This window comes from Peromyscus maniculatus, chromosome 18 (genome assembly GCF_049852395.1).
Source record: "Peromyscus maniculatus bairdii isolate BWxNUB_F1_BW_parent chromosome 18, HU_Pman_BW_mat_3.1, whole genome shotgun sequence".
NCBI classification, from domain to species: Eukaryota; Metazoa; Chordata; class Mammalia; order Rodentia; family Cricetidae; genus Peromyscus; species Peromyscus maniculatus.
In genome coordinates this window covers 50,640,698-50,663,381 of record NC_134869.1, presented here as the reverse complement: position 1 = coordinate 50,663,381, position 22,684 = coordinate 50,640,698, and the positions used below count along the sequence as shown (strand labels likewise).

At 43.5% G+C, this 22,684-nt stretch overlaps 1 protein-coding gene across 13 annotated transcripts in view; it reads left to right on the top strand.

The window, feature by feature from the left end:
- Grip1 (glutamate receptor interacting protein 1) overlaps positions 1 to 22,684 on the top strand; it is a 667,949-nt gene that overhangs the window by 546,101 nt on the left and 99,164 nt on the right. For 8 of the 13 annotated variants that reach the window (XM_076554188.1, XM_076554184.1, XM_076554182.1 and 5 more), the window contains 6 exons: positions 2,079 to 2,226; positions 4,042 to 4,211; positions 10,315 to 10,470; positions 11,194 to 11,346; positions 20,362 to 20,548; positions 21,137 to 21,282. In XM_076554188.1, the coding sequence (XP_076410303.1) occupies positions 2,079 to 2,226; positions 4,042 to 4,211; positions 10,315 to 10,470; positions 11,194 to 11,346; positions 20,362 to 20,548; positions 21,137 to 21,282 (960 nt within the window). The remainder of the gene's footprint in view (positions 1 to 2,078; positions 2,227 to 4,041; positions 4,212 to 10,314; positions 10,471 to 11,193; positions 11,347 to 20,361; positions 20,549 to 21,136; positions 21,283 to 22,684) is intronic. The other 5 variants (XM_076554183.1, XM_015992248.3, XM_015992246.3 and 2 more) reach the window with 1 other exon arrangement.

Genomic DNA, 22,684 nt, shown 5'->3' with positions numbered 1-22,684 from the left:
CCCACTCATTTTCCTTTCAGGTCCCAAACCATTGGATGCAGCTCATGGGTCAGTATAATCACACACCTGACCATTTCTCCTACCAAGCACAATGTACAACTTTGTGTACTACATGAAGTTCTGCCTATTGTGAAGACTTCCCTTTACCGGTGTCCTTTGGGGTAGTCCCCAAAAGGGGGCTTTAATGCTGTAGCTGTCCATGTCTGGGTGATTCTTGTAGAGATAGCATGCAGAACCATCTGTAAACCAGGCCCTGGTCTTCTCTTCTTCAGTACAACAATCATAGGGCACAATTTATAAGGCTACATGTGCATACATGGGGACAGATGACATTGCAACAGGTAGAGAAACCATGGCCATTTGGGCTACTTCTTCATGTGACTTGCTTGTGCCTTCAAGACTTGCTCTGACCAGATCATGTATACCATCATCAAATCATTCCAGTCGATGAAGGGTTGCTGTTACATACACCAAACTTTATAGCTTGATGAGTCAGAGAAAATACTAGCTCAAGATAAACAACTCAGAACTCATAACAACTTTGTAGCTCATTGTCAAATGTTGTTCAGTTCCATTAATGACCGATAGCAGGCCGGAAGATGTCTCTGAAAGGGAGCATAATGGCCTGTCTGCATGTGGCATTCAGGCCTTGCTCTTAAATCCCAATGGCCTCTGCTGTGGTCCACCTATGGAGGCCTGACAAGGGCTTCAGACAGTATCCCCATCTTCCACTGTCACTGTGAGTCCCATGGCTCTGCTGGATCACACAGCCTAAGAGGCAAAGCAGCCTGCACAGTGGCCAGGACCTATTGAAGAATTGTTTCCTAGTCTAGGCCCCACTCAAAACTAGCCACTTCCCAGATCACCCCCATGAGAAGAACACGCTACCTCATGCTTCTTTCTCGATAGTTAAGTCTGAGAAATAGGGGGCAATTGCTGAAATAAATTTCATCATGTAGTTCTTAGGCATTTGGAACAGGTTTTCAGAAAGAATATAAGGAGTTTGGAGCTTGGGGTTAGAAAGCCCTTGAGTGTGGTAAGCAGAGCTTAATAGAACACTCTCCTGGGAGTGTGGGAGGCAAGGATGCTGGGAGACACGCATACAATAGAGGCCCAGTTTGTGTGGTTTCACGAAGGAACAGGAATCTATCAGGAACTGGACTAGGGTCCATTTGGTCTAATATTTTGGCCACAAACCTGGCTTCACTTTGCCCATGCATTGAGAACCTGTGCCAGGTTGCACTGAAAGATAATGGACTAATTTGTCTGATGGAGGAGGAAGTCTCAAGACAGGAAAGCATTCAGGTTGGTGCTGAGAAAGCAGCTTTAACTGTTGAAAGTGTTCAATACCACTGAAGGTCAATCTCCTTTGCTCCCCTGAGACAATATGAAAGCTGATCCTGAAGGCACATGCTGGCCCATCGATGGCTCCATCGTATGAAAAGTCCAAATTCATTTCAAAGAAGAAAGCCTAAGGAAAAGGGGCTCCCAGCTCTGCAAAACTAGCTGCCCAGCAAACAGTTTCCCCCACATCATCTTGCAGTAGCTGGGGGCCCATAGGGTTAAGCTATTGCTTGCTATTTGGCAACTTAGAGATATCATCTATCTACTCTCTGTCTCTCTGTCTCTGTCTCTCTCTTTCTCACTCTCTGTCTCTCGCTCTCCTCTCTCTCCCATTCTTTCCTTCTTTACTTTTTTTCATCTATCCTTTCTCCATCTACACCATCTGTCCTCCATGAATCAATACACATGCATATGTCCATGCATGGTAAGTGCTGGTTATGTACTGAATGCATTGACTTTAAAGAAAATCTAGGATGTTCCAGGCACTGTTCAGAGCAGTGTTGAGAGCAAAATGATTCATGAGATGTTATCCTAACTGAAATAAAGACTGAGATCCAATTCCAGGGACTGGCAGCTGGATGGAGAGGGTGTCCTCATGTTCTGTGGATACAACAGGAAGTTGCCTGAATTTAGTGATAAAATTATCAACCTGCGCCAGATTAAACATTCTTTATCTTCTTTGTTTGTTGACTTGGTTTATCTTGTTTTGTTTCCCGAAATGTATTCTTTGACAGATTCTGTGGCAACAGCATCCGGGCCACTACTAGTTGAAGTTGCCAAAACTCCTGGCGCCAGCCTTGGGGTTGCCCTGACTACCTCAGTGTGCTGTAACAAACAGGTCATCGTCATAGACAAAATCAAATCTGCAAGTATTGCAGACAGGTGAGTGTCTCAGCAGATGTCTGCTAATCAGCACTGTGGAAGTACTTTAAAATGTCATACCCACGCTTATATAACATGCACACTTACATACTTTACACACATACAGTTTAAAAAAAAAAAAGGAGTCCTGTTGCCAATTTCTACAAATTTCACACAAGAAGACAATTTATTGTTGTGAGCCTTAAAAATCATAACTACCTGATCAGCCACTTCATTACGAAAGGTCACTTCATCCAGACACCTGCTGTGCCCTTTATCAATAGGAAAAAACAAGCACACACATTTACTTACTGTGTCCCATGGAAAAACGAATTCCTGTTTTTGATATAGGATAAGAGAACTGATCTTTATTAAGCCCCGTTCAGAGAGGTCATGGGTTTTTCTGCATAATTAAATCCTGCTATCAGAAAATATTACTCCTTTTTGGAAAAGTAGGTAATACAATATTCTCAAAACGATGTGATTTTTTTAAAGACAAGCCTGATACTGTCATAGTTTGTTAATCTTAATGGCTTCACAACCTTCAGTCAGGGGTCTCTTAAATGCCGTTACAGTGTTATGATAAGAACAAAATTCATTTTCCCAATTCCTATTTTACATTTGTAAAGTAAAGGCGGAAGAGGCAAAAAGATTGCTTTTCCACATAATAAAATTGTCTTTACACCTCCTGGTTGGAAACCCCACTTTCCATACCCAAAGCACCCTAAGTAAATCACCGTAGAACAGAATACTATTTCCAGACGGAAGGGGTGCCTTGAAATGGCCTTGCCCTGATAAGCAGATTCCCACCATGGGAAATCCTTAGAGAGACCTCTGCTCTTCCACTATGTGCGTCTCCAGCCTCCTTCTCCCTTTGTACCCTGGGCTGCCTCTCTCCTGAGGCACTGGGACCCACAGCAACCCGGGGTGAGGGTGGCCTACAGCTCCATTGTTCACTGCACCCCATGCAGGCATTCACAGTGGCAGCCACTGGTGCCAGGATGCTCTCCAGCTCCCTGGTGCTTTAGCTGTCTGCCTCTGTTTTGGGTTTTTTTTTTTTTTTTCCCAGTCCACAGTGTGTAACCAGCTTAAGTGTGTCCGCTTGACTGGTCTATTGGGTGCTAACTGCTGTGTTACTGTCCTCAGTTCACCCAGTAGCCAGTCAGTGTCTTGTTCAGCAAAGTGTAGCTGCTAGGCCCCTACCCCTACCTCTCCCCTCAACTCCCCATGTGAGTCTGGTTTCACTGCTCTTAAGTCCTGCGTAATGGCTATTCTGTGCTAAAGAACGCTGGACTCCAGATTAACAAAACAGAGGGCCATAATAAAGAACTGGTCAATGGGAAGCCTCTGTGAAAAGAGATTCCAAGGAAACAGTCCCTGAATCTCTCCATCATCCTCATATGTGAGACCCTAGGCCAGTTCAGCACACCACATCTGAAGATGCTGAGTGACCGACAGCCCATAATTGTGAACAGAAGAACCTAAGAGAAAGAAATGTCAGAGGAACAAAATCAGGGGAGAAAAATAAATTCCCTTCTCCACACCCCTCTTCCCCTTAGTGTATAGCATCTCCATCCCCACCCCAAAATGTTCAAGGACAAAATATTTTCAAAGGCAGGAGAATAAGAAAATCATTTTTTTCTGCATTTTCCACATGATTTTCACATTCCAAGTCAGACCCAACATGCCTAAAATATAATAGGTAATATTTTCTACTAACATTGAATTTTTAAAAATAAATGATAATTGCATAAGACTCTAGCTATGGAGAACATGGAAGTGTCCTTCTGAAGAGGAAGATTTTTTTTTTCATGCTATCCTTTCTCCTCCCTGTAGATGTGGGGCGCTACATGTGGGCGACCATATCCTCTCCATTGATGGCACGAGCATGGAGTACTGTACGCTCGCAGAAGCGACCCAGTTCCTGGCCAACACCACCGACCAGGTCAAGCTGGAGATCCTCCCGCACCATCAGACCCGCCTGGCCCTGAAGGGACCTGACCACGGTGAGGGGAGACTTCCAGACCCTTTTCTTTATCTCACTCTCCCAGTTTTCTTCTTACAGAGAGTTAGGAGGACCAGTATGTCTCCCTTGATTCTATTACCGGCTTATCTTCATTCACCCTTCTGCATCTTCAGAGTCCCCTTTTTACAAGCATGTATAGTTACCGGAAACCCCAAAACAGAAGAGAGAAATACTGAAATTGAAATTTCAGGCTAGAACTGTTTGTGTGTTTGCTGATTTTTGTGTGTGTTTGTGTGTGTGTTTGCTTAAACATTGCTGTAAATTGAGTACTATGAGGAGGAAAATGATTTGGCTTCCTGATGGTCCACAGTGAATTTTGACTATCTGTAAAAGACAATGAAAGCAAGTCACAAAACAAACCAACCAACCAACAAACCAAAATCACACTGAGCAGCAAGGCGGCCAGGAAGAGCTGCCTTGCCAAGGACATCACATAGCATTAACCTTTATAGCCCTTTCCCACATCATCAAGTCTCTGAATGAGATGTTTTTACTATTCTAAAATAACATATAACAAATTCATATTAATAGCAGATCCATTCAATACTCATCAGGGAGAGACTGTGGGATGAAGGGTTGATTTCTGTGTTTTTGTCTGTTTGCTGGAATATTAATACCCTAGGATAGAGAACAAACACACTTTCTGCCAAGGAGAGTGAGAATGATAGATTCCTTGTCAGTAAACAGAGTCAGCTGAGGGAATCTGTGTTCTCACTGTCATGCGGTGTCCAGATAAGTTTTCTTGATGTATAAAACCATCCTCTTGGGCATCTTAAACAAAATATGGAACAAACACAAGACCATGAGCCATGAATCCAGGAAGTCAGTGTGTCTGGTGGAGTCTTGGTTCCAGTTCCTTTGCCCAGCTATTAAAGCACACTCCACCACCCCTTTCTCAGTCCTGGAAGCAGGAGGCCTCCCTACTGTTGGCCATTTTGACTGAAAGAGGAGTATGTGCTTTTCGGCAATTAGCAGCAGCCGGGTTTTCTAGCGTTGGAATTTTTGCTTGTGGGAAGGTCATTTGCATTGTGTTTCTCACCTTCTAAAAAGGCACTGCACTTCTCTACAGGGGGACTTAAAAAAAAAAAAAAAAGAAAGGGACGAAATAATTTTCATACTGAATGAGTCAGCTGGATGCAACCTTTTTTAATTAAACGGAGCTTAGACAGCCCTGAAGCTAATGATAATCTCTAGTACAGCGTGTTGCCCTTATCAGATTTTAATTTGACACATTGGAGTGGGGAAATGATGCAGCATAGGCAGGTTAGGATTGGAAATCAGCACGGTTGAATTGAGGCTCCAAGGAGTGAGAGGATGCTGAGGCTATGGATGTGGGAACACGCCCAAGGTTTCACCCCAAGCCCTTGAGGTGTGGGATGGCTAAAACTGTGTGTCTTCTCAGTATATATGAAGTCAACATCGGACTTTGAGCACAGACGGTTTAAGACTACATGCTGTGCTTTTTGGGGAAGATGTGCCTTCATGTCTGGAATCAGTAAGTCAGAAATGTAAGCAAACCCTTTCAAAATGTTAGTTTTTTTGTTTGTTTGTTTTTTGTTTTTTTAGCAACCTCATTATTTTACTTTTTTCTGCCCTGATACAAATTTTAAATAGTTCAAATAGTTCCCAACTCATGAAATATTAAATATTTTTACCTGCCAAGATAATTTGAAAAGATGAAGAATTTATATGCCGAACTAACTGTATGCAGCAAGAACACACTGTTTTTCTTTTCCTGGAAGTGCTGACGTCATTGGTATTTGTCCGGCAGGAGGCTAACAGTCTAGAGCTGGCTGTCCTCCTTATTAGGCGTATTAGTGTCACCCCTATGTTTTACATCAAAAGCAGACTCTCTAAAATAAGTAGTGGCATTTTAAACACCATCATTTCTTAGTCCTGAGAGAAAATGGTTGAAAGAGAATGTGGGGTGGCTTTGCAATTCTCCAGCTTCTAATTTTTGTATTAGTAAGGTCTGACATATTTTCATCATTCTTCCAAAAATATCTGTTCCAATTGCTTTCTCCAGTCTGCGGTGCCTGGGCACCGTTTCCCTCATCTCATGAAAATGTGAAGATCCAACATTTTTCCAAATTTGATTAGCAACAAAGCATTCATCACAGGGATTCTAGAGCACTGTGGAAAAGGACGAGCCAACTGTCCCTGGTAAACAGCACCAGTCACAACACTGGCAATGGTGGCCTTTTCAGGGCTAGCTCTACCGCTCAGGGGGAGCATGCTTGCCTAAGCGTGTTCCCCGCGACCTTGAGTTCCCTCCCCAGCAACACAGTTAAAAGGGAAAACATTAGTTTTCATTGAAGTTGAAGTTTTCCCACTGCACGTTTTTGGGAGACATAAACTTGACCGAAGGAAAGGGGGCTCTAGAAAAGTCAGTGTGGCCACTAGGCTTCATTTGTTCAAAGCAGAAAAATACTTCATCCTGTGATCTCCAGGGCCAACCACCAGACTAGCTGTCACCCATTCTAGGGTGACAGGGCAAGAGAACACAATTAGGAAAACAAAAGACGGTGCTTTGTATGTCCTAAGTATCTGAGGACATACGCTGGCATGGGAAGCATCGTGGTTTCAGTTTGTTGTCTCAGCTGGAGCAAGGGCTTTAGAAGACTCTAAAAGGCAGTGCGGCATGGCGGCTGTGGACCGGGCTCTAGAGACACCTCTGGGGACCTTAAGAAAGCTACCCAACTTTTTCTGTACCTCGAGTTCTTCATCTAGAAAGTGTGGGTGATAGTCATGCTCACCTCATCAGAATACCATAAGCAGCATCGCCCAAGACTCCGTGAAAAGGTGGGTAATGCAACATCAGGGATGCAGGAAGAGTTTGATGAACTATTATGGCACAGTTAAGCAAAAGAGTCCTTGTGAGTTCCCTCTGCAAAATGCAAGAACATGCCCAAAATGTAACATTAACTTACCATTAATCTCCTAAGATACTTATTTAATATATGAGCATCAGACATATGACTTTAAAATATAAATGATTTGGGCTATATATTCCAAATGGGCATTAAATGTACTCTCTATCCATGTTAGTCTTAAAATACCTTTTGCAAGCGCCCTTCATATATCATGAGTCCAACTTCTTGCATCATTTATATCATGTTACCTCATCATCATTGTGCATATATAAAGACTTAGTCCCTGGTAATAGTTAAGGGTCACGGTGAAGTTTATGGCCTCGTTCTCTTCTGCCTACAACAACTAGCACTGGGATAGGCACACAGTAGGTGATCAGCAATACCTTCCTTGTGGATCCACTGCTTTGGCTTGACGATTCTAATAAATGTTCAGTAGTTTTCAGAGTACTCAGTAAAGAGCTGAGGTGGGGGTAAAATGCTGAAGTCTCTTCACTCTAGCCGGGCTTCATTAAAAATACAGACAACACCTTGTGAAGAGGACAATAGAGTGGCTGTGATGGCTGATTAGCCAGACCCAGCACTAACAGCACCTTGCCGACAAGGTGTCTTGTGTGCCACAAAGTAAAACAAAGATGGGTGGGGGAACAAACAAGCAAACACTAATGTCTTGCCTAAAATACTCCTTTATCTCAAGGGAAAAGCTGTTGCCATGCAGATGTCAATCCTTATGTCCTGGGTACCATTCTAGTCTCTAGGAAGCAAGACAAGTAGAGCTCTCTTCTTACAGGATGTGCATTCTGGTATAAAGAGACTGTTAATGCGTATTGTATCCCAAGGCCATTTCAGGAGGTAATAAGGGATGCGCAGGATACAAAACAGTTAGTGAGCTAACATGGAGATGGCAGCTGCCTCCGCCAGGCAGGTCAGCGTTAGTTCTTCGGTAAAGATAGCCCCAGAGCTAAGGCCTGGATGATGAGAAGGAGCTAGCTGTCCAGACAACGGGAGGGAGCCAAGGAGGCACAAAAGCCACAATGAAACAAGGAAGGTGGCCAGCCAGCTTGTTCACAGAAGGACAAGACAAGTGTGGCTGAAAGATATGGATAGTAAATGATCCAGAAAAAAAAAAATGAGAAAGTAGACTGTCTGGTTCTCCTTGCAGCATAAGCCATGGACACAGGAGTGATGTGATTGAACGCATACATTCTAAAGTTCCCCTACATGTGTTATGGATTCAGGAAAGCAGATGCAGGATGTGGATCAGAGGGCCAAGTGTGATGGTACTGTGGTGGTCTAGAAGGAGACAGTGACTGAGACTGAGAGAATCCATAGACACAGGGACCCCAAACCAGCTATTCCTGCAGAAGGAAAGGTCCAGTTCCAGACCACACAATTCCAGTGTCTGTGAAAAGGGTTGCCTTTAAAGACTTGGGACAAATCTTCTAAAATCGAAGTGTCAAGGGAGTGGAACTTGTTGACAAAGACCGCATATTGCCTTTAAGGACATTCTGTCGTCATTGGCAAGTAGCTGGAACAGTGGGGGGGCATCGGTGCTGTTACCCACAGCTCACTTGCTTGTGTTCTGTGGGTCAGCACCAGGCTGGACACACCGTAGGTGCATAATTCCCACAGCAGGAAGAGAAGCTTCCATGAGCCAGTGACTATGAGAACACTGAGGCCGAGTAGCTGGCAAGGTCAAAGAGAAGGTGAGGGATAAAGGTAAGTCCGTGAAGCCCAGGGCAGCCTCACTCCAGGAGACCTGTCCATGCGGGAGCTTTTGCTGTGACTCCCACCAGAGAGGGTGAGAAGGGCGAGGGATGCCCTCCTAGGCTCTTACCTCAGGAACAGACATTTGCATGCATGCCAAGCGTTCAGCTGCTTTGTGTGAAGTCACTACTGCAACTCATTCAGATTCTTAGCCATAGAATCATAAAAGCACATCAAAGTTCACGGCTGTTTTCAACTCTTCGAGATCGTCCAGTGAAAAAGTCTCTATCAGACACAGGGACACAGTTCTAATACTATTCATTTTCCAGAATGCCAGATAGAAATTTAATGTTTCCTTGTTTTGAAGGCAAAGTCTTTGATCTGGTTAATTTCAGGGTGTGAACATATTTTCTGCAACATTTAAATAATAAAGTTTAAAATTAAGAATTACAAAATATAGCTCAGGCTGACCTCATATTTGCTGTGTAGCTTGTGATGGCCTTAAACTTTTGATTCTCCTGCCTCTGCCTCTTGAATGCTGGGGTGATAAACATGTGCCACCATGCCTGGTTTATGCACGCCGAGTACCAAACCAGGGTTCTTGTAAGCAAAAGGAGCACTCTACCAATCCCACCAATCCGCACCCACAAAATTCAAGTCTTAATAACAGCAAATTAAGAATGGAAACATGCTAAACTTTTTTTTTTTTACAAAAATGAAAGGGACACCCAAACTTTGAAGTTAACCTCATAACAATTTTGATGCTGTGTGAATGAAATATAATAACATTAAACCAAATGTTTATCATACAAATAAACCTTTTAAAAAAATCATAAACTATATTGAGACTTTTCTCCTTATTAGGAAAGAGGAAAGATTCTCATAGGCGCAGATGATTGTGATGGTTCATTGTTGAGGAAAATCAAGTCGCCCGGGATGGATAACGGTGTAATTAAAACGTCAGGGTCGTAAATTGGGCCCTGTGACTTGTCCAGCTCGGGCATCACAAGCCAGTATGATTAACTGTTCCTTCTCCTCCTTTTCTTCAAAGAAATGCTCCTAACTGACCAGGATTTGCAAAGCTTTAATTACTAATCATGTGCCATAGATCTTCATGGGGATGACTTTTAAGTTAAAAAAAAAGTTTTTTAATCTCTGCAGTGAAGCACAGGGGGAGATTAGAAATTGATTCAGTAGTCATTTTAAAGGGAGAAAAGATGGGCTGGGGAAAAGGCACGCATTATTCTCCGGAAGATGAAAAGTCTCCATGGCTGGTGTTAATCATCTCTTTTGCTGACCATTTAGAAAAGGGTAAAACCAAGTAGATTTCTTTTTTTTTTTTTTCCTTTGCAAGCAGCTTTCGTTTCTGTTAACAATTTTTCCTTTTCTTTTTTTTAATTTGTGCAATTCAGTTACTTTTTCCTCTTTTTTTTTTCCTTTTTTTTTTTTTATTTCGTTTTTGGTTCTTTGTTTTCCTCGTTCCTCATCATCACCTCATATGGGCAGTGAAAATTCAAAGGAGCAGCAGACAACTTCCCTGGGATTCCTGGGCCAGCAACCAGAGCAGCCTGCACACCAACCATCACCATAATCCGTACCACCCAGACCATTGCAGAGTGCCGGCCCTGACTTTCCCGAAAGCGCCTCCTCCAAACAGTCCTCGTAATGTTCCACGCTTTCTCCTCCCGGTCCTTCATTTGGTTATCTTCTCCTCATGCCTCCTTCCCCTAACTGACGACATCTCCGGCTGTGTGGGTGTTGCCTGCTTCCCATTGTCGCTGTTTCTTTCTCTGTACTAACAACGTGTCCTTTCTGGCCTCCGGCTTCTTCTTTTCTACTGTCATTATGAAAGGACGCCAGGGGATGGCGAGGTGGCTTGCCTTGCATGTGTGAGGCCCCGAGTTCAATCCCCGGCACCACAAAAACAATACGGAGAGAAAATGTATAAATGTTCAGAAGGCTTTATAAGCAGCTCAGGAGACAACTCAGAACGTTGGAGTGTGGTGGTCTCAGATCTCCATGTATGTGAATCACTTAAGACATCCATGTCAGAAAATACCTCCAAAATGACATTGTATACACTGATGTCTTAAGTTATAAATGGAGAAATTCATTTTAATCTTTGTTTTTGTCTAAAGTAAAGTTCATAGTCTGTGTGTGCGTACCCACGTGCTATGGAGGACCCTGTTCCTCAAAACTTACAAACTCGTGTGGCTCTAAGATTCTCCAGCGCTGGCTCCAGGGCCTGGTCTCTGTCCGGATGTGGGATACTGACTAACTGTGGCTGTGTGTCATATGTCCCTTTGGGTTGTTGCTGGTTGGCAAGGGTGGCAGGCTCAGGCCCCACCTCTGAATGCTCCATGCCAAGTCTCCACTCTCTTCCAGCGGCGATGGTGTCCTCGTCTTCTCCTACCTCCATGAGCGCATACAGCCTGAGTTCCCTGAACATGGGGACCTTACCTCGAAGCCTCTACTCCACCAGCCCAAGAGGAACCATGATGAGGAGGAGGCTGAAAAAGAAAGACTTCAAAAGCTCACGTAAGTGAAATGCTAACTAGGGGATCCATTTTGGCCCCCAGAAAAATGTGCGCATCCTCTACAAGGTAAGGTCATTAGGGAGATGCTGTGTAGCCGGTAACTCTGGGCTAAGGACCATGACAGAAACCTGTCATCTGTAGGGTAATGCATACACTGAATATAACTTCAGACTGATTTAGCTTGTCCTACCTTTTCCTACAATGACTTTGCCTATAACAATTTTGTTTCCTCTCTCTTTTAATGCCATTTGAGATGCCTTTCTACTCTGGGTAGCTTCAGGCATAAACATCTGTTGTTCATGTCGTATCCCTTCTAAAGCTGTCATGTCCAGACTTTGCCCCTCATTTGTTAAGTAGGAGACGTGTACATTTGTTTAACACAATCGGTTTCATATTCTGTTTCTTAACCTTCTTTCAAAAACAGTAAGTTTGAGCACTCCTTTTCAAATTCTCATTCCCCAGTTTTCTTTACCTTTGTCTAATGACTGGACACGGAGACTCACCTCTGTGGCATGTATTTCTTGGGTTTAATATAGTATTTTTATTTATTCTTTATACATTCATACAATGCATTTCAGCCATATAAATGCCCTCACCCCCTCTCCATCTACTTTGGGATTCTTCCACATTCTTCTCCCAGCTTCATGTAATGCTGCCCATATAGGCACAGGGTATCCACTGGAAAATGGTTGGCCTACCAGGGCCTGCAACCTTGAAGAACAGTGACTGTCCTCCCTTCAAACAGCCATCAACTGTCAATAGCTCCTCAGCTTGGAGTGGAGGTGCATGTGTCCCTCCCTGTGTAGCTAGACTTTTTCTCTCTGAGGCACACCAAGTCCTGGCAGTGCCATAGTCCACTTATAAAATAAACATACAGACAGACGCTTATATTATTTAAACTGTTCAGCCATTAGCTCAGGCCTACCATTGTCTAGCTCTTACTCTTATACTCAGCCCATTTCTGTTAATCTATATGTTGCCACGTGTTCCGTGGCTTTACCTGTTGCCTCTACATGATGCTCCCTGGACGGCAGGCTGGCGTCTCCTCCTCTCTGCCTTCCTGTCCTCTCAATTCTCCTCTCTGCTAGTCCCGCCTATACTTCCTGCCTGGCTACTAGCCAATCAGTGTTTTATTTATACAGAGCAATATCCACAGCATCCCTGGAATGTGGCTTGATCTTGTATAGATCTAGTGCCTGAAGTCACAGCTGCTGTGAGTTCATGTGAGTGCTAATCTGCCATGTTGGGAAAATACTGTTTCAAGGCAGGTGCTCACTACCTCTAGCTCCTAGAATTAATCTTAACCACCTTCCTTGATGTTCCCTGAACCTTGATGTGTGAGTGTGCATGTGTGTGTGTCGGGGAGTGGGGGATATAGATGAATGGACAGTTATCCTCTGCGTGTTAAGCAGTTATGAGTCTCTATATTAGCTGCCACCTACCACACAACGATGCTTCTCTGATGAGGGCCACACTAGACTATGCTGTAGTGATGTGCATTTAGAAGGCAGTTTGGTACTGTGTCCATTTAAGAACTATAGAATTAAGAAAGCTACAAGGATGCTAAAATTCACAAAAGTATTCTAAAGTCTAAGAACTTCAATTCTCATTCTTGAAAATATTTTCTGGGATATATAGCCAAGCTTATAGAGACGAATAAAGGCTAGGGAAATATGGCTGGCCATTTGCTCTGAGATAGCGTGATTTATATAGAAAGAACAAATGGCTGGATCCTTCTATAGGGAATGAACACGGGTTACCCCTAATTTTTTCTTTTCTGTTAAAGAATCTGGGTATCTTTAATCTCAATCATATCTAAGGGGAGAAAATGCCCATATTTCCAGCCAGATCTAAAATCATAGTTTAGTGTATGTCATGCCCTGTATCTTTTTTGGTGGCTGTGATTGTGATTCCTATAAAGAAACCTAAAGATGATGGGGTCTACTTCTATGTTTACCATGGGAATGAAGCGGAGGCACATTTCTCAGTTACTTCAATAATGTCGAACCCAGCAATCTCAAGGGTGGTGCTGACAGAAGGGTCTGTCGGCTCTTTAGTGTGTGTGCCAGAGAGTTCTTAGCCCTAGGAGATCTCTCGTGAGCTCGTCAGTACCACTAATACTGGGGACAGCAGCTACCACCCACTCTAGGAAGTGGTTTCTTCGAGTGGTAGGAACCTGAAGCCTCCATTATGAAGACGTGGCCAGCATCTTTCATTTCCTGGTGGTGTACACATCATCGTTTTTGACTTGTGGATCCTTTCTAGTGGAAATCGTGGGGGATGTAGAGATAGGTCAGTGGCTAAGGATGGTGTTCTGCTTTTGCAAAAGGACCCAGGTTCTATCCCCAGTACCCACATCAGGTGTCTCAAAGCCATTGGTAACTCCAGTTCCAGGGGACCTTATGCCATCGTCTGGCCTCTATGGGCACCTGCATTCACCTATATAGATAGGAAATGGGCAGACATGGATAGAAAAATGGACACACGCACATTAAAAATAAATTGTGTGTTCAAATATAAGGTTTGTCACCTTTAGTAACTGGAATTAACAATGACATTTTAAGTTAAGAAAATGAAAGAATGACCTTAGTCAAAGTGAACAAAACACATCTAGATTTCTGTTTGTTTCCTAACTAAGGCTAGGGAAAATTATTTGGCCTTGGCAGAGACTAGTTGCCGCTACTCGGCAAACCAATTATGAGCCTGACTCTACATACTGGGGGCCCGTCACCCCAACATTATATTCTAACTGTAGGGCCCTGAGCAAGTGTCTTAAGCTTTTTATGCTCTTGCTGAAAACGGGGATAATTATAGTACTGACCTTTTGGCAGTGGACAACCAATTGGAGAGAGAGCTACTGAAAGGCTTTATTTGTTAGGGCCGTGAAATTTTTGCCACCTGTAGTGAGCACCATCTTTAAAGGGGCAGGCTCATGATTTAACAATTACACTTTGCCAAAATCCACAGATCTTGAGTTTTGCATACAATGTCTCCAGGATTTGAAGTGGGTATGTCTATATAGCCATATTTTTTTATGGTATCTTCATGTGCAGTGCTCATTACTAACAGAAAGAGGCTATATCCCTCAGCAGGACAGAGCCATCAGAATCAAGTCATTAATGTTTGTATTTCTGCTTTGAAGCCTAGCCACTTGTGTGTGTTAGGTAGAGCCTGCTGTGTTGATTAAGGTCATTAGTGAATATGAATGACTGTTAATACATCTGTCCGTCTCACACTGATATTTGCACATCTTGAAATTCGCAACAAGAAAGAAAGCTGAGGCCTGACTTTCCCCTCACCGACTCATAAATTCTCTCTTGAATCAGTACACAGTCATTCAACTATAGCAAGAAGATAGACAGAAACCTGGGTTGATAATATCCAGGTCATGTTTGCTGCAGGTGGGAGCCACTGGGGCCCCAATGACAATGTATATTACAGGATGTTTATAAAAGTATCTCAAGAGAGCATACACTTTATATCTTAATGACTCAGTCAAGCCCAAATGGTATGAACTTTTATTTCTACTTAAAATACATGAAAAATGAGAGTCTTCCAATTTTGGGGGGGAAAGTTGAGAATTCCTTTTCTTTGTTTTATTGCTTAATATGGCCATTTTAGATGTAAAGACCCCAAGTAACTGAAAATAAAAACTGTATTACCATCCTCACTATATGCCTTGGTTTCTTCCCCTGTTTTATTTATGTCTTCATTCTGGGCTGCCATTTGCAGCCTAGTTTCTAATAGTTATGTTTCTATAGCAACCAGGCCATTCATGGATGATGAGTCACAGTGAAAGCCACAAAGATAATAAAAAGTCTCTTTGCTATATTGTTGATGAGGCCATAGTTTACAAAACAGAACAAGAAATTCTTACATATATCCGCAGGATAAAGTAAGGACATTGCCAGGAAACAATGACAAGTTCTCACATAAATATCGAAACCCTCATCATCCAAAGAAGAAGGTACAGAGAAGTCTATAACAATAGGTTATCTACAGCGAGAAGGTGTAGTTAGTGCTTGTTTCCGAGGCGGAGAGATGAGTTCTGTGAGCGCCAGGCTTTGAGTGGAGTCACAGAGCCCAGGAACAGCTCCAAGCTATGTCACAGAGGAAACTCAGTCCCACGTCTGGAATCTTCTGTGCCCCTCCCCACTACCAGGGCTACTCCCTTTTCAGCCAGCAAGGCGAAGGCTGCTCCCAGACCCCGTCACCCACTGTCCTAGCGACATGACTGCCCAGTGCTTAGCCCTTCCTGCTCCTGCCGACAGAGCCCGTGGGGTGACCCCGCCTCTTCCCAGTTGACCTGGATTACAGCACACAGCGGAAGGCGGGAAGACATTCCCAGAATGTCCTTTCTTTCTTTGGTCATTATTACTGGCTACTAGAGAGGGTGAGACTGGGAAGCACTGAAAGGCAGGAGATGAAGAAACCTTACAGTCTCCACCATCCTTTCCGTCGACCCCTAAGGAAAGGACAGAAGATAAAGGCAGCTCACGGTAAGCTTGCAAGAGTGACCGGTAAGCTTGCATGAGTGACCATGCCTGGAGTCGGAAAGCAGACAGCTTAGATGTTGCCCGACACCCTGTCAGCTCTATGTAGAGAAGGAACTGTCCAACCCTCTCACCCCACCCCCAGACTGGATCATGTGATTCACAGTGTGTTGGGTCCACAGCAGGCCACCCTCAACTCCGGAGCTTTAGTGAGGCAGAAGTCTCAAATAGCGGGATCAAACAACAAAAATACATTATCCTATCAAAACCCTGGGGCTCTTTTTTCTCCCTAAACTTTTTAAATGTTTTTTTTTCTAATCTGAGAAATAAAGTTCATAGCCTCTATAATTAACCCATTAAAAATAAACGTTCAAACGCCAAAAGTTTACAAACCACTCACTACCTTTGGTTTCCTGACCTTCCCTGGTATTTGGAAAGACTAATAGAGCTGAAGAATTTGTTCCCCGCAAACCTAGAGAGCTGTGAGCGGATCTAGCTGTGTGGATGGAAATGGGGAAGAGTAGACAGACTCTGGAATGCACGCTAGGGAATGTGCCACACAGACATCCAACTCCAGAAAACACCTTTCTTCTCTTGGTGGCCAAGCACGCTGATGAAGCAGGCTAGTCTCTGCCAACTTATACAGTTGCTTCTTGTGTTCTTCTGGCTCTCGATCTTGAAGTCTACAATTGATCTTTTTTCAAATGTAATGCTTTCTAAGGATTTTAGTACAAGTGTCCACACGTCCTGGTCCCCACCCTCTTCCCTGCCCACGGCTGGGAAATCGGAGAACCTGGCTGTAGGATCCCACTATGAAGTCTTCCCTCTTCCTCAGGGAGCTGTAAAAAGGGAACCCAGTCTTCAGTGCCCCACCTAGCATCAGAACTCTCCTCAGAGTCCTTGTCATGCTGTTGTCTGTCTGTCTGTGGTATTAATAAAATAACTCTTCTTGCAAGCTTCTTACCCTCCCCCAACAATCTCTCAATGTCCCCCTGAATCCAATGTCCGAGACCTTTCACTTACCAATAGGAAAGGGTATCTTCTAGTGGCTTTGTGTCATTGATAGCAAAAAGAGTGGTCTAGAAAACAAAATGCACACATGAAAAAAGTCAGACTAGAAAACATATCAGCCCCAAGTCACACGTTGCAATTTTAAGCCATCCACCACCTGTGCAATGTATAGATGTGAGGACTGCTACCCTCCCACATACAGTGAAAGTTATGTTACCCATAACACAGATGGGAAAGAATGATGGTAGGCCTGTCAGGGAAAAGGCTTTGTTTTTGTTTTGTTTTGTTTCTAAGTATTTATTACCTCTCTTAATCAACTGACCCACCTCTCCCTCCCTTATACCAGCCGTTCCAGGGATCTTCATGATAGAAAAAATGGGGTGAGGAGTAACTGCTGGTTCTTCACAGTGACTCAGCAGCAAGTGAAATATAATTTCCAAAAGGAAATATGGATGACATTATAAAATAGTTCATTAAAGAAAGGATCATTTGATAATAGAATGGAGAAATCCCTGAGCACTACAGAACCCAGATATATGTATATTAGAATGGCTGAAATAAAAGCCCCAAATAGGGCATTGAAAATGAAAGTGGAGAAGGTTATACAACTCTGAGAGGTGGGCAATTTGAGATGATGGGGAGTCGTGGAGTCAAAGGCTACTTTGAGATTTCCAGACCAGAAGACCAGAACATGATCATCTTGTCGTAGACCTCAGAGAGGAAATGAGAAAATCAGGATTACTTCCCTAATTTAGAAAACAATTTGAAGTCCTTGGAGATGTGTCTGTAGATGATGAAATTCTCTGCAGTGAAAAAAAAAAATTCATCACTGATACCAGAGGGGGAGAGAGGAGAGAAGATGCTGCAAAGATCATAGGCTGGTGAGGACCGGAATGAGCGAGCTGAGCACAGAACCAAGGTTGAGAATCTGTTTCATGGACCAGAGGATGGAGAAGGTACAGCCAGGGGCTGATACAGTGAGAAACTGATATCAAATCTTCACCGGCACCTAAAGAGCAATTTACAGGGAAGGGAATATTCCTGGAGCCCATCATTGAGTAGCAGTTAGAGTGAATGGGGCCATTGATTTTTTTCTTCGCAATCAGAGTCATCAGTGAGAGCAGCTTTGGCAGAGAGTAAAAGGAGACAAATTTGCAGCAGAGTCGGAGTCAGCACAAATCGGCAGAGCAAGGTCAGAAAAGCTAGGAGAGTGAGTGGGTGAGTGGGACAGTTTAGAAAAGTGACATTGTCCATGATATAGACTCCCAGGAGGGCTAGAATGTGGAGAAAAAAAAAAAAAAAAAAGAGAAGTCACCAAGAAGGGTTGTGGTAGTCCATGCCTGGAATCCTATCCCATGAGTGGTGGGAACTCTTGGGAAGGTCCAAAGTTCAAGATTCTCTTCAGCTTCATGGGCAGCAAGCCTGTGACCAACCTGGACTCCCTGAGATGGTGGTTCAAGAGCAGAAAAGAAGCTGTATAGGCAAGAGTTACCCTTGAAAGAGGAGATGGAAGAGAGCAGTTGGGAGAGCAGAGACCCAAGAGGTGGGCGTGAATGGTTATCTATGAAACACTTGTTAAATGGGTGAACCTTGTCCTTCTCTTAGGAAGTGACATGTGACCCATTATAAGGATGTAGGCATTTGAAGTAGATCCTTAAGGAATTAAATTAGGGGAGCATATATGCCAACAAAGGATTCTAGGGCCCAGTAGACCGTAATAAGAATTTAGAGTTTTTTGGGTTTTTTTTCCTGACAGGTTTCAACAGTTCAGTACCAGACGGGGAGTTGACTAGACATAACCAAAGAACACAAAGCATATTAGCAAATCATGCAGTGTTTAAGAATCTCTGATCATTACAGATGCTTCTCTGGAGTGGTCCCCAGGCTTCCAAGTACAGTGTGGAGAGAAAGGATAGAAATGAAAGGCAACAGAGAGACAGATGAGGGCTTCACAACTACAGGCCCCAGGGTCTCATGTGACTCTGTGGGAAGAACTTGGGAGTCTTCCATCCCTGCTGCAGCTAGTGTTCTGTTTATATTTAAAATGTAAAGGTGTGTGTGTGTGTGTGTGTGTGTGTGTGTGTGTGTGTGTGTGTGTGTGTGTGTGTGAATGCTTTCATTTAAAGAGGAACACTCTGTTGCACGTAACACCATTTGAACCGCCATAGGCCTGGAGACAAGGAACAGGAAATATTACTACAAATTAGAGAAGAAACTTAGATTGTAGGAGCCGGGAAAGTCGCTAACACAGGATGTGGTTTAAAAGGCGGATTCAAGTGTTAAGGTCTTGGGGATCTCTTAAAGGGAGGCGGGGTGCAGCCATGGGCTGTGTTGACGAGAGCTGAAGAAGGATGACTTTCCTCAAAAAGGGGCATTGAGGGAGCTGAAGTGCCACAAAGCGAGTGTGTTAGAAGGTTGTCACCACAATAAGGACAGAGAAAGCAAAAGGTTTAAGTTAGCACATGGGAGAGTCGGCAGCAAGAAAATGGGGAAATTAGAAAAAGTCAAAAACTAACCTAAAAGGTTAGGCAGCGGAAATATGTGTGGAGTATGGAATTTTAGACAGCAGTTTGAGAAGGGAAAGCATCCTGAATGAGCAGAGTATCCAAAAAAACTCTTCTCTTTGTCCCATGTAAAAGAGGGGGTATGGGTTTCAGTTGGAGCAGGGCTGGAAGTGTCTTTAAAGTAGGGGGCTAGAAGACCCCCTTTGGAGAAAGTGACATTTCAGCCGAGGACCATTGCGCAAGCCATGCTCAAGCACAGGAGGCCAGAGCTTGTAGAGAAAGGTATCTAGACGTAAAGTACTCCTTTCATGGTCAAAGCTGGGGATAAAAGTAAGACAGATGTCTGGCTGGCTGGAGGCTCACAGGGGTACCAGAGAATTCGAGACAATGCGTGACTTTGAGGCTAAGCAAAAAAAAAAAAAAAAAGAACAAAACACAGAGGGCCCGAATTTGGGGCGAGCGGAATGTATGAAGCTTCATTGATTTACCACTGTGCCCGCCCAGTCCTGGAGATAGACTGGGGACCAGCACAGCCGCACCATTCCTGGGACGACATAGAAATGGTGGCCTCAAAACAAAAGGTTGGCGTGTTCATAATCACGTACGGCTGAAATGGGAAAACTTTGACACACCCTCTCAGCTCTCCTTTCCAGAGAAAAGGATGCAGGCATGCGGGGATGGAATGACCTGCCCCAAGGTCTTCTTCAGCTGATGCTTGTTTGTTCAGCCCAGGACTAGATGACATGCTCTAAACTCAAGGTTGTCCTGTTCTCAGTCTCTTTCCAGTTCCTGGGACTGGGGCAGAGTGGCTACACTGGTCATGACTCCAATGTGACAAATTGGGAGATGTATTTAACTGTTCATCTGGAACCCAACGTTCTGCTCTAAGACCCATATTTAAACTCCCTCTGTTGCCCTGCCCATGAGCTTCTGTGCTGGCATACTCTATTTTGGAAATGCTGTTCTTGTATGAACCTCCTGTCACCTTCTTCCTGTTTGTCCCTTTAGTGTCTTTAGCCTCTAGCACTGTGGGATTGGCTGGACAGGTGGTTCACACGGAAACCACAGAGGTTGTGCTGACGGCCGATCCTGTCACGGGCTTTGGAATCCAACTGCAGGGCAGCGTGTTTGCCACAGAGACGCTCTCCTCGCCGCCTCTGATTTCCTATATTGAAGCTGACAGCCCAGCAGAGAGGTGGGTTGTTCCCCCCACCTTCCCAGAAGCCTCTGTGTCCTGCATGTCTAACCCCAGCAATCTGTAAATAACTAATAAATAATGTAACAGTGCGCAGTGCGGGAAAAGCAAAATGTAGTTAACTCTCCGTTCTGATGATAAAATTTTATGTTCCTGATCGGTTTGAGAAGCATTATGAGCACCAGTGATATTATTTAGCAGATTTTGTCCATTGGAAAACTAGAGGCTGTATTAATTATAAGGGAGAAAAATCTATACAAAAAAAATGGTAAAGTTCAACTGAAGTTATTACTCTGCATTGCAGGAATGTCTGTTCATCTTCACTGTCTGTTCCTTCTGGTCAGGTGATAGTGCTATCATAGTGATGAATTATTAATATGCTGGATCCTTAAGAACCTCCTTGCCCACACTTGTTACCATGGGACTTGAGAGTGCAGGGCATTGCGATTGGCCAGACATGCTTGCCAGTAGCCTTGGCTTAACAAGATCAAACGGTTAGGCTATTTTGTAAAGATTTGATGAGGTGGAGTGGCCAGCTCAACTCCATGATTGTTTAACTACAGCCTCTCTCGTGTGGTTCTGAACTAGATGTGGGGTGCTGCAGATTGGAGACAGAGTCATGGCCATTAACGGAATTCCGACGGAAGACAGTACCTTCGAGGAAGCCAATCAGCTCCTGCGAGACTCTTCCATCACAAGCAAAGTCACACTGGAAATTGAGTTTGATGTTGCAGGTAAAATCTGAACTTCAGATCAGTGATAGAGTCAGGAGAGGGCTGTGTGTGACTTACATCAGCTATGTGGGAGAAAGGGGACGTGTGTGTGTGTGTGTGTGTGTGTGTATCCACATACACACACATATATACATATATATACATATATATGTATATATGTACACACACACACACACACACACACATATATACACATGTATCCAACATGTTTTTGTTTAAGAGGCTTATTGTGTCATTTTGAACTGTTTGTTTTATTCATTAAAATGTCCACCCAAGAACTGAAAATCAATATGACAAATCACACAAGTGATGTCCACCATGGATGTGGATGTGCTTTTGAAAAGTTGTGTCACCTTGACTCTTTCTAACTTTGCACCTTTGTGCTGGAGAAAGCAGATTCCTTAGACCCAGAAACAAGAACACCTTGTCTGAGAACACACGGCAGTTAGGTAGGGAGCAGGGAAAACCCATGGGGTGAATGGATACAAGTCCAGTAGGCAAATACTTGACCTTTACTAGTAAAGAGCAATTGCACTTGACACTCGTGAGGAACGACGAGGAAGACTCCATTCAAGAGTGTTTCACCAGGGTCAAGAGGATTCTAACAGATGATAGAAACCATCTCTAAATACAGACAGGGAGGGTAGACATGGACAGATGGCCAATGGGCAGGGTGAGTGTGAGGAGAACCAGTGGGTAAAAGAAATACTAAGAGAAACCTTAGATGTCAGAGGCAGGGAAGGGCGTACAGAGGTTTGCTAAACTGACTCTGAGGTATTCTTGATATTCTCTTTTTTATCTTTGCTCTTTTTTTTTAGTTGATATACAAAATAATTGTGTTTTCATTTTCCTACATGTACTTTGCTCATATTCATCCCCTACTGTCTTTCCTATTTCATGTCATCTCCCTCTCACTCCCCTCTCAAATAATCCCCTACTGTTTCCACATCATTCATAGATGGTAGATAGATGATAGATAGATAGATAGATAGATAGATAGATAGATAGATAGATAGATAGATAGATAGATAGATGATAGATAGGTAGGTAGATAGATAGATAGATAGATAGATAGATAGATAGATAGATAGATGATAGATAGATAGATAGATAGATAGATAGATAGATAGATAGATAGATAGACAGAAATAATTAATCTAGGTTATATATATATGACAAAGAACATGGGGTATTTATTTTTCTTTCTCCCCACCTCCACCATTAACTCTCTCTTGTACCCCACCTTCCAGGAAGATTCTTAGTAAAACTGGGATCCTAAGCTAAGGACATGCCTTAGTCTCAAAGGAGAAGCCTAGTGGAATTTTGGTCTTGGAGAGATTCTTGGAGAGTAGCTAACAGACTTGAGAATTTGATGCAAGTTCCCATTTAAGATCGTTGTCAG